The 13,104-nt window shown below is 34.7% G+C and overlaps 1 protein-coding gene across 2 annotated transcripts in view; it reads right to left on the bottom strand.

The window, feature by feature from the left end:
* Cacul1 (CDK2 associated cullin domain 1) overlaps nt 1-13,104 on the bottom strand; it is a 62,915-nt gene that overhangs the window by 6,851 nt on the left and 42,960 nt on the right. The window contains exons 5-8 of one of the 2 annotated variants that reach the window (XM_048791288.1): nt 11,149-11,251; nt 10,528-10,593; nt 8,041-8,130; nt 4,416-4,554 (exon numbers count right to left, since the gene is read on the bottom strand). In XM_048791288.1, coding sequence (XP_048647245.1) covers nt 4,416-4,554; nt 8,041-8,130; nt 10,528-10,593; nt 11,149-11,251 — 398 coding nt within the window. The remainder of the gene's footprint in view (nt 1-4,415; nt 4,555-8,040; nt 8,131-10,527; nt 10,594-11,148; nt 11,252-13,104) is intronic. The other variant, XM_015498313.2, reaches the window with a different exon arrangement.

Here is a 13,104-nt window from a genome sequence, read left to right on the forward strand (position 1 = left end):
ACACACACCCCTTCTTTCTCTGGTTGTTTTGGACAAGGGCAGACACCTCTTGGTAGGCTGGGTGAGGAGCCTTCATGATTGGCAAAGACCACACCACCTGATACCCAGAAGGTTCTCCTGCTGATCATTCAAGGAAAATCATGACCACCTTGGGCTAGCAGAGTTCTGAGCAGTCTGCCCTCACACCACTTTCTAAATAGTTTTGTTGCTAACCTAACACCTTGCCAAAGCCAGTAGAGTGACTTACACTGTTATTTATACTGGTATCATTTGAGTACCATTCAACAAATATTCTAAAAGAAATAAATTAATGCTAACTAAAAATGAAAACAAGTGATTTTATATATGGAAACTTAACTTCTACATGCAACCTTTATCACTACCCCTCAACAGTTAAATAAAAGCCAAACGTGCACAAACAACAGGAGAAAAATACAGATGTGAAAACAACAGCAGGCGGGAAGAAAGAATGTGAATTAATGTATGCCATCAATGTTATCTACTCCCATGAGTCTTCAAAGCTGTAAGATGCCCTCAAATCCAGATCCCTGCTACTAAACAAAAAGCCCAAATTTGGGGTGACCCTCTCAGCTAAAAGACGAGCAATACCTTTACAAGGTTCTACTTTGTTCCAGAAATGTGGGTAACCATGTCTCAGAATGAACATCTTATTTGCCTTTATAAACTCCCTGGAACACTCTCAGTAGGGGGTCATAGGTTGGTCTGGATGAGAATGCTCCTGCTGGGACCTGCATTTTTTAATATGTTCCCAAATAAGCCTATCTTCATGTGATTTTTGTTTGATAAGAGACACTGAATTTCTGCTTTTCCCCAATCAATTCAATTATTCATGTAAGAGAAAACTATTGCTTTGAGCTTATGTTAGTTCTAGCTTTGAAATAAGTATATCCTATAGTTCTTTTTTTAATATTTATTTTTTAGTTGTAGTTGGACACAATACCTTTATTTATTTTTATGTGGTGCTGAGGATGGAACTCAGGACCTCACATGTGCTAGGTGAGCGCTCTATACTGCTGAGCCACAAACCCAGCTAAACACCCTATATCATATTTCACAACAACTCCTGGTCAGATGAGAATCTGACCACTAACTGCAGAGGAGGATGATTGACAACATTCTCATATTACTTCATGACATTTCAAAGACTTCCTCTGCACTGGTCACATTAAAGTTATGAGCTGTTTATTCAGGGATCCTAATCACATAAGTGGAACATCATCTTAAATGAAAAAGCAGTTTGTAACACCGAAACCAAAAAATGACTGCTCATGTCAGAATAACCAGTAACAGAATTTTTATTGATAGAAAAACATTTAAATAACATACCATCAGTGGACACTGTTTCTTCCAAAACAATCCTAGCCAAACACTGATCAAAGAAAGACTTAAATTTGACAGGACAGAATGTAGAAGGTGCATGAGCTCAAGAGTGGGGTACAAATACATGTATGAAGACACGAATTGGTGTGAATATACTTTGTATACAACCATGGATATAAATAATTGTGCTCTACATGTGAAATAAGAATTGTAATGCATTCCACTGTCATATATAAATAAAAAAATTAATTAAAAAAAGAGTGGGTACAAAATGTCAGTTTTGTACTCTGTGCTAAGCACCTGTCAGAAATTTATGAACCAGAGTTTAATCTTTATAGCAAGGCATAATAAAGTATTAATTAATTTATTTTTTGGTACTAGGGATTGAATCCATGGGTGCTTCACCACTGAGCTAAGTCCCCAGCCCTTTTTATCTTTTTATTATTTATTTTCAGACAGAGTCTCACTAAGTTCTCAGGGCCTCACTAATTTACTGAGGCTGAACTTGTGATTCTCCTGCTTCAGTCTCCTGAATTATGGGGATCAGAGCCACCATACCCGCCTATAAAGTGTTAATTTAACTATAAATGGTCCAATTAAGTTTGTAAAATAAAACATTTTAATTTTATCACCTTTTGGAATATTGCCTAATGTTTAAATCTCAACCAGAAGGTGCACCAAAGAATTCCACTAAGAGTAATAAAAATTCTAATTTAACACCAAAATCCAAGGCATTTCCCTGAACATGACCTGCTGACGTTGGCTGAATGGTGTTAAGTTCAAGTACTAAGGAATCAGTTGTCCATCTCATCACAAGCAAATGTGATCTAAGAGCTACTACACACCAAGCATTCCTAACTCTATTCTCTTGTTCCAGATTCAAAATTACAATTGGGAAATGCTTCTGGATATGTTTAAACAGTTCTACATCCTGTTCTGGAAGGTGAACTCAAGATGCTCAGAATTCCAAAACAGCTATATTCCTTTACTGCTTCACAAATATCAGTTTTCAGGAGACTGATCTTTTGGAAGATATTAATAAACTCATCTCTAAATCTAAAAATACTCAAAATATTTATAAATAGATCTTATCTTGGACTAAGCATCAATTTATTTACTTCAGAAAGAGCTCCTAGAAATCAAGAAGAAAAAAAATAAGACTAACAAATAGAAAAATAAGCTAAGGATATAAACTGACAAATGCAAACAAATATGCTTAGCTTTGCTTATGAAAGAAAAACAAACTAAACCAATTCTGAGTAATTCTTTTTCATCTGCTAGACTGGCAAAAACTCAAAAGTGTTACAACAATTCTGTACAAGCAAAGGTCTTGGAGAATAAGCACTTTCAAACTTTGATGGTGGTAGATAGGCAAAAAAGTGTACATCCCTTATGAAAGGCAACTGGCAAAATTAACCAAATTTATAACTGCATTTACCCTTAACCCAGCTTTCCCACTTCCAAGAATTCACTCTCTAGATATATATGTAACAGGTACAAAATTATACATGTACTAGGTTCTTCACTGTAGCATTGTCCCAAACTTCAAAAGACCAGAAATAATTCAAAGGCCAACTCCTAGGGACTGGTTAAATAAGCTATAGTATATTTAATACATCCACACAATGGAAAGTATAAAGAAATTAATAAAAATAAAGACATATTTTATGTTTTCTTATCTGTGTATTAAAAAAAAAAAACTGGAAGGAATTACAAGAAACCACAGAGTAAGAGTTACTAAACTAGGTGAGGTTAGATATGGGGACAAATGGGAGCCAAACTTCCCATTGTATACTTTCTGTATCATTTTTATTTTAAACCACATGAGTAAGATTAATATGTCATTTGACAGTCATGTTGTGTATAAACAAATAAAACCACCCTATTTCTGCCAGAAATACAATTAGTCAAATAATTCCAGATCCTTCAACATCAAAGAGAAACATTCCAGTAGTTCTCTCTGGTTCTTCCTTCCCCTAACTACAAGAAAGTCAGGTCAAGTCACACAGCTTCTCTGAGCCTCTATAGCGCAAGTGCCAGGGAAGAAGGTAGAGAACCAGTGAGTGACTCAGTGTCCCCATTACCACATAAATACAGATGCCATCAGGATAAAAATGGGGAATGTCAATCCATGGAATAACAAAGAAGAGTAACAAAAAAATTACCTGCTTTCTTTCCTAACCTGGGTTGAAACAGATATTGTAATAACAGTGATCCTGGTCAAGGCCAGTTTCTCTGAAATTTAGTTTGACCTTAGAACCTATGAAAGAGAAATGTCCCTCTCCAGCCCTCGACAGACAAATGAGTCAACTCTCAACCTAATATGTGTGGACACAACTATGACTAAGACATCCACAAGTTTCTTCTTTAGTGCCAGGAATTCAAATATAGGAAGATACAGGAAAGTGCTAAGACTAAGAATTATGAAAATACAAGGTATTACTATGCTCTTAAACAATTTAGTGATATAACTCGGTGTTTTTCCCCAGGGAAACCACAAAAATTTACATTTATGTTAGTTGAAAATGTACTTTCCAAGATTTTCTGAGGTATGGCCATGATAAAGCCTTGCAAAAATTTAAGAAAAACAAGCACAGTGTAAATGCCAAAAGCAAGAGAGGTAACTCTTCTGGACATGTATAAGGAGATACTGTACTTTTTAATAATAAACAATCTTACTTTAGAGAAAAAAACAAAAATCTGAATTGTAGGATTTAAAGCTTCTTCTCTAGTTAGTCATAAAAGTATATTATAACCAATCAAATTTCTACAATGTCTTTCCGTATGTCAAAAGCTAATGAATAAATTGGGAAGAGAGCTTGGAAGCTGTCCATCCTAATTGGCTACCCAGTGAGAAATCCCTTCTTCAAAAATGCATGTAGTGAAGAGTAGTTTCCACAGGCTCAAAATCCAACCTTGATAACTGTGCCAACAAGGAGCTAACTACTTCATCAGACAGCAGTGCCTTGGCTCCTAGAAAGTAACTTTATCTTCTAAGCCCTTGGCATCCCTCCCCCACCACACCAGAGCAGTCTAAGGACGTATTTTGTCACCAAATTAAAAAAACAACTTGCCTTGTGAAACCATTCTGTATAAGCTCTCTTTGAAGTTTCTGATCTTGAGCAGCATATTCAGAAAGTTCAGATTCCACTGCCGGAGGGAGAATGTTTGGAATAAATTTAGAAAATAGAGTTGGAGCCATCTGAACCCACTCTGTGAGGGAAGGAAAAGATTCATTAAGGAAATCACATAGATAAATGAAAAAGTGAAAATTTTCTTTCATTTAAAGAACAAAATATATATTAAACCAAATATGAAACATGGCAGGGTGGGAGGAACAATTCAATCCTGTTCTGGTAAAGAACATACACAGTGGTTAAATCTTTTTCCTAAAAAGAATGCACAGCACTGGGGTTGGGGGTCAGTGGTAGAGCACTTGCCTAGCATGTGTAGGCACTGGGCTTGATTCTCAGCACCACATAAAAAAAGAATAATTAAATAAATAAGTTATTTTAAAAATAAAGAGAATTTACAGTATGAAGAAAGCTGGCATTTTTACATTTTACTGATTTATCAGAATTTAATGAAAATCTCTAGGAAGTTTTTTAATGATCTTGTAAAAATTTCTAAATATGGAGAAAACACAGATGAGAATTCCAAACAATTCTGATTCAAAGGGGACTTGGAGACAAGGGACTGGGAAGATATACCAGCCCTGTTAGCCAAATAACTAATATTAAAATGATATACTGGCTGGAGAATAAAACACTAAAGAGAAAAATAGACATAAAAAAGGGGTGGAGAGAATGAAAATTTGATCAGTGGGCTAGAGATAACTGGTCACTACTTAGGAAAAAAATCGTTTTTGACTCAACATTAAATTGTAACAAACTTACAATTATTGTGTGTGTATGTAAATATAAACAATAAAAGAAGTGGGTATCAAGTTATTAAGAAAAGGTCATGAGAATAATCTATAGGGGGGAAAAAGGCAAATATAAGCCACAGGAAAATATTTGCACTGGACATAACAAAAATGATTTTAGTATCTTTATAAATATAAAGTATTTGTACAAATTAGTAAGACCAGATAAAGGAGTGAAAGATAGGAATGGTAATTCTTGGAGGTGGGGGCAGGGAGAACAGAATTAGGTAGTCTTGTTAATATTCAGAAAAATTAAAGTTAAAAAGAACCACTCTGTTCCCCATGTTCAGCCAACATTAAATAGAAATAACGCCCACCTGTCTCAAGGGCACCATGAAACCACTACTCCCTTCCCTGGTGGTGGTGCTCAGTGACAACTCTGTTAGCCCTTTCCAACTGTTTTAATCTAGCACTTTCAAAATTTCCCCGTTGTAAAGCACTGTGGCTGTCTGCATCAAAAAACATTAAAATGTCAATGTTCATTAAGCCAGCAAGCTCACTTTAAAAGTGCAACCTAAGTAAATAATTCTAAATCTGAAAAAGCCACATCTGATGCTATGTGATGCTGGATCAACATAGTTAAAAAAAAAAAAAAACTGAAAGTAAACAACATCAACATAGTTTTAAAAAAAAGTGAAAGTAAACAACATCCAGCAGAGAACAGTTAAGCTACAGATGGGAACTAAGCAAGCTTTGTAAATGATACAAAGGCCAATCCATCAGCCCTTGCACAAACTTAAGGCAAAATGTTCTCAATAGAGTCCCTACTGCCAGCCCGGCTCAAATCTGGCTTTAAAAAGAGCATCACTGTCATGCTCTGAGGAAGTACTAACCAGTCAGAGAGGATGCAAGTCATATCTCTCTGCCACTTATGGAACTTTAGGTAGTGATTTTTTAAAATAAAGATGAAGAAACAAACAAAGGTATTAAATGGAAAAAGGCAAGGTGAGACTGCCCAACTATTTCCAGAATGAGCTTCTGAAACGATGGAAACACAGCAACAAGGGTTAAGTCCTCACAACCTTCTACAATAGGTCTGTGGATCTAGTTAGAAACCTTCAGAGGTTATTCAGATACAGCAGCATAAAAGACCAGCATCTGAGAGACCTTACAACTGAAGAAATTTTTACCTTTAAAATTCAACTTTTAAAATATTCTAACCTTAATCTGTCAGTTGAATAAAACTGCTTTAATAAACTCGGAATATAACCAGGAACCAAGACCTGTAAATGCCAAAATATGCTTAAAAGGGACTCTGAAAATGCATAGGGCAGCAAAAGGTTGGTCTGTGATAAGATTCACCTTTTGAAAAGGACAATTCTCAAATGCAGAATCCTCCTCATAAGTAGTATAAATCCTATTACAACAGCTCGAATCTGGATAAAATAGCATTTAGATAAACATGTAACTACAATATTTTCTACCCATAGTGATTAGCTTTATTGTGCAATTTTGTTACTTCTGACAAAAGCCAGAACTGATAGAGCTGCCTACTTGGGAGGCAGAATTTGTCATACTGCACTTGGAAGCCTTCCAAACATAAAAGAAAAAAATAAATTCATAAACTAGCACACAAAAACATTTCATGAGCCATTTTCACCACACTGAGGTAAAATGAAATTCAAACGTCTGAAAAACTAGAAAATGAAAAATATCAGTTTACTGGATACATGCAATGGAATCTTTCTGCAGCTTTACACCAGTACTTCCTGTTAGAAGTTATAAATAGAGCTCAAGACCTGACCCAAATTTAAATCACAAAAAATTTGTATATTCCAGATATCATTAAAGGTTTAAAGTAGCCTGAGAAAGAAGGTATTTTGGAATCAGTCTATTTCTGTGATTCCACGGTTTCCACCTGGTTTCCATTTCATCAAGCTAAATTCTGACATGTTTTAAAAATTAATTAACCAATCAAGTCATCAATTAAATAAAATGACAAGCTCAAATGAATAGTAGAAAAAGCAGTTTTTGCACGCCTATTATGTTATCAGGTACTGTGTTAAGCTCTTTATGTCATGCTTTATTTCATTTAATCCTCAAACAAAATAATTTCACAAAAAGGTAATTACTGTTAAAAAGGCACCCTTTATGCTTACAGATTAGGGAACAATATTCTACCCTGAGAAGTTCTGCAATCTCTCTCCCTTCAGTATTTTTTAATTGGCTAAAAAACTTTATGACAAATTTGACATTCTGATTTACAAACAGGAAGATGCTTACAAAGGCTCCTTGGGATTTCTTTAAATCTACTGTTTTTATTCTAAAATACATTAGGATAATTTACAAATCAAGCTCTGAATGCCATGTACTTTGATTGTATATCTTCTCAAAACGTCCTTATGAATTGACTGGTAACTGCACCAACTCTAGATTCCCTGCCAATTAGAACCCAGGCCTAAGAAGATGAGTTGTGAGTGTGTGTGGCAGGGCACATGTGCATCATGGGGTGGGAAGTAAAGGAGGAACTCTTTAAAATTAAGGCCAAACATGAGATTCAATTTTATTCAAAATGTATCCCACAATAATTTCTTGTTTTTCCCCCTTACAGATACTACAAAAACCAAACTAGTTGGTTCTCACCACAAGAGAGTTCTAAGTGAGCTCTGAGTTTTATACTGCACATTGATAAATAGCTACTCAATATTTTTGCTATAGGAAACCCAAATATCATTAGGCATCACAAAGTACATAAAGAACTACTGCCCTCTTGGATAAGGCTGTAATAAAACAAATAAACAGGTCCAATCCCAATGAAAATGACAGGTGTTTACCTGGTCTGAGAGTATACAGGCCTTTCACAATATTTGCCATAGTTGAAGGTGTGACCTGAAATGGTGTTGACTGGGCTTCTAAAAGTAAAGCTGAAATAAGAGAACAGGTTAAAAAACACATAATGCTGATTATCAAGATTTCTATTTTATTTCTCTCAAAGCTGAAGGGTAAACAAGTACAAGAAAACAATAGCACAAGAGAACAAAATCAAGAGTTTATATACTAAGAATTTTTTTCAAAAATCCCTGTAGTAGCTCAGTTGCACAGGTAATATGTGAAGGTCTGCTAGAGCACCAAGGGAAATGAACCAACTCAGGCAAATTATGGAAAGAGGTAAGCCTTCTAAAAGCAACAGCATCATGGCCCTTGGTAAGTGAGCTGAAAGTGCTCCCATTACATCTGGGGAGTAAAATGTAAGTTAAACTTCTTCAATCATTTCTTCTTCCCTTCAAAATATCATATTTAAAGCTCTTTACATGTAAAGGTTAAGCACCCCTTAACAGAAACACTTAGCAATCAGTGTTTCAGATTTCAGAATTTTGTTTTTTGGTTTTGTTTTTTTTTTGGATTTTGGAATACTTGTATAGATTTTATTGGTTAAGCATCTCTGTAAAAATCTGAAATGCTCTAAAACTTATCATGCTTAAAAAAGTTTCAGATTTCAGAGAATTTTAGATTTTCCAATTGAGGATCCTCACCCTATAGTAATTTTAATAACTTGATTATAGGCAGAAACTTACTTTCCCGATGCCTAGCTCCATCTACTTTCTTCTTAGAAAAGCTAAGGTTCAAGAGATGATGGATGATTCATTCATCTTTCTCATGTTTATGACTTTGGTTAACAACATAACCCTGACACTAAACATCACAACACAGTCAGTTTTCCCAGGGTCATTTACACTGTTCTATGACAGTTTATTAACATTTTTAAATAAACACAAATAATTCCTCTAGATAAAACATCACTAACAGATTCAAACAAATTGCATTATTTAGTGGACCGAACAGATATTACTGACCTAAAGTTATTTTTCTAATTTATCTCTCAAACACCTGTAATTTACTAACAACAAATAAACAATAATTTTTAAATCTGCATATTTTACTCAAGCCAGGTTTGTAATCAACCATTTTCCCCTCTACATCTTTCTAAAAGTGGAAACAACATCTTACTTAGGTAACCTTATGAGAACTAAATAAATTAATATCTGTAAAGTATGTGGAGTAGGTCTTAACACACATAAGCAGTATGTGTGTTTGAAATCTTTTTGATGATCACCCACAAAACACCGTTAAACATTTACAGAGTCCCTTGTTCTGGATCCAAACCAGTGTGACTAGTGTTCACATTTTGTATATACCTCACTAAGTATAATCCCTAGTAATTTCTCAATAAATATGATAAATTATGTTTTATTCAATTTACAAAGGCTTAAGGGCCCTTTCAGTTTACTTGGGGGAAAAAAAAGGCATGTCTATCATTAAGTGTGATTTTTATTGAAAACCAGAGTATACAAGAAACAAAAGAAGTAATCTGTTTGTTTTCTCTCTCACCAAATTTGGTATATTTTCTTTTCTTTTTCTTTTAAATATTTTTTATATACCCCATTTGAAACAAATGTATGATATATGATATGTCAAGATCAATGTAATGTTTTGAGCAACTAATAAATTTCTGATGTTTAAAAAAAATATTTTTTATTTGTGTTTATTAGATGGATGTAATACCTATATTTATTTATTTATTTATCTTTATGTGGTGCTGAGGATTAAACCCAGGGCCTCACATGTGCTAGGCAAGCACTCTACTAACCAAGCTATATCCCTAGCCCTGTATTTTCTTTGGATTATCGTTTTTTTATATGTTCAATAAAATTGATTTCCAAAGTGCTAGTAAATAGAAAAACATTTATAAAGGAAAGAGGACTTTCTACCAGATGGTAGCATTTCTCCATAGAATTTTAACAGAAAAAAAATATTGTGCTAAATTTTGGAACAAAAGAAAATGTCAACATAGCTGAAAATATGTAAATGGCTATAATTAATAGCTGGAATTATCTCATGAGGTAATGTTCAAAGATGTTTGTAAACATCTATCCAGTCTTTTGTTTTTAAAGCAAGTCATATGCTCAAGATTCTGGGCCTCCATTCTGGAATCTCTTGGGAATATAATAATAAAACATGTCTTATCATCATCTACACTATTATTTGAAAACCCTGTCTCTAAAAGAAACTGACCCTAAGTTTAGCAATTTCTCAATAAAAAAAAAAAAAAAAATGAAAAAACGTTTGTGGTCAAATTTGGAAAAATTCTGGTAAAAGTTCAATGTGGTAGCAACTAATTATGACTAATGTGAAAGCAAAAAATATATACTGCAAATCCAAATATGTGTCAAATTCTTTAAAAATGATTTTATGTGTACTGCATAAAATATGAGCTTTTAAAGGATGCTGAGACATGAAGTGATAGGGGCTTCCTAACTCACTTGGAGAGGGATATTCTTTTAGGGAAGGCAGGATGAGATGCCACCTACTGTGAGCAGGCAGGCAACCTGGGAAGGAGAAAAAGGCAAAACTCATTTGTTTATTTAATCAAGTGCATAGCCAAGTTAAATATTTTACAAGTCTTAATTCACAAACAGAAAATGCAGACCACAAGAGGCTAAGAAGCTTGCCTATCACACAATCACTAAGTGACAGCCAGACTAAAGAAGGGTTGCTGCACCAAAGAGTAAAAACGAAAAGATTCTGCACTAACATTTCAAAGACACAACACAGCACTCCTTCTAGAGTCACTGGTAGGAAAGTCAGGGATGAAACTCCTAAAATCTCTCCCTTGCCACAAGAGAATTTAAAAAGGCACCAAGTATCAGGCAAAACACAAGACATGTTCAATGACCTGGCTAAGCTGTTCCCAGTTCAATGACCAACCCAGAAATAACATCTGCACTCCTCAGCTTCTATCACTATAGAACAGAGCAGGCTTCAACGCTTCCTACTATCTGGTTCAGAAGATGTCAAGATTGAGTTTTTATAGGAAGGGAGGAAGGGAAAGAAAACATCATTGTTAGTAGTCTCTCACCCTCATAATAAATTTAATTACTTACGCATCAGGCTGTAAATGTGCTTTTCTGCAACATGTTCCGTAAACAGCTTTATAAGGTCATCTTTTAAGTCTCTATTAAGCTTGGTTTCGATGTAAAACTTATTCTGAAAAAGAAATTATTTTTCGTGTATCAACTGGGGGATATAATTAGTCTTGTGAACTGAAGCACTAAATAGTATTTTAGGAGACATGCATAAAGTCATCAATTAAAAAAAAAGATCAAATAAGAGCCCACCACTATGAGTTCCATGTCTTTCTGGCATGAGGTTGAAAAGTAAGAAGATCAAGAACTGTTTCCAAAGACCACTGGAAGATCTCAAACATCAACTCAACCGAAATGTAGAGACTTTATGGAATCACCATGTAATATCCCCTTTAAAATCCTACATCATCATCTAAAGACAACATTGGGAAACACTCATTAAAGGCACCTCATTTACTAATGAGATAGGCTAAGAGCAGGCACAGGTGACTCCCTAGCACACATGCCATTTCATCACTAGCCAGTCAGCTTCTGGATTCCATGGAGACCATCTTTGCTTAAGAGGTAGACACACCCAGAGTAGCCTAATCAGACTGTGAAAAAGTAGGCTTGAGTTGAGGGCAAGAGTCGTAGTCAGGACCACAAGAAGAACAAGATAAAATAGATGTGGTGGTCAGCAAAGAGACAAAAAAGAACTATGGATTCAAAACGCCTGGAGACTGCCTCCTTTCCACAGTTCTATTACAGGACACAATGCTTTTCCTTATGTATTTAAAATTCACAGACCGAGGTTGAATCAAGTTTTCTGTTTCTTGCAGCTGAATGACTATAGTGACTGGCAAGTCAAAAAAGATCAAATTTGTTCATGCTTTAATATAAATGACCAGGAGTGGAAAACACAAAGAAAAATGTTAAGAACTTGTTCACTGATTCTAAATTCTTAATGGTTTCTCTTCTTAAAAAAATTATAGGGCTGGGATTGTGGCTCAGCAGTAGAGCGCTCGCTTAGCACGGGTGGGACCTGGGTTCGATTCTCAGTACCACATAAAAAATAAAGGCATTGTGTTGTGTCCATCTACAAAAAAAAAAAAAAAAAAAAAAAAAGACTCATATTCTCTCTCTCTTTAAAAAAATATAAAAATAAGATGTATATGGTTAAAAAACAAAAGCATGCAAAAAGATATGCAATAAAAATAAGTCTCCTATTGAAAACCTTCTGTCCTACTCACAAAGGTCCCACTCTGTATTGGGGAAATTATTGTCCATTCTTTCTAAAATGTTCCTCATATAAGTAGATATGTTCTCTTTTTCACCTAAATAGAAAACACTTGCTAATGAGGAAACATTACACACTGCTTTGTACCTTGCTTCTTCACACCAATGTTGTGTACTGCAAAATTTTTCCGGAAAAGAACATACAGACATCATTATCTTTACACATTTCCTACTTTCTTATTAAATAGTCCTCACTGATAATAATCAGGTCCCCCCCCCCCAATACTGCATAATTCTTACATATGTACAGTATTTTACATATGTTTATGAGTTTATTTATGATAAATTCCTAGAGATATAATTTCTGAGTTCCTCCAAAGAGATTTTACAAATTTATATTTCTAACAAAAGCGTGAGCTTGTTTTCCTAAATATTCACCAGATGCACACTCTAAATATTTAAGATCTTAATGCACAGCATCTTAATGTTCTCTTCCTACTCCTTTTTTTAAATATTTATTTTTTAGTTATAAGTGAACACAATGTCTTTATTTTTATTTTTATGTGGTACTGAGGATCGAACCCAGTGCTTCACGCAGTAGGCAAGCACTCTACCTCTGAGCCACAACCCCAGCCCTCTCCCTAATCTTTAGTAAGTAACCAGACTCATTCAACAGAAGTAGTACGAAAACTTCAGAAGTACTAAGAAACTCTTAAGTTATTTTACCTCTTTATTTAAATAACAAGTTATTTGACTTTT

This window comes from Marmota marmota, unplaced genomic scaffold, assembly GCF_001458135.2.
Source record: "Marmota marmota marmota unplaced genomic scaffold, marMar, whole genome shotgun sequence".
NCBI classification, from domain to species: Eukaryota; Metazoa; Chordata; class Mammalia; order Rodentia; family Sciuridae; genus Marmota; species Marmota marmota.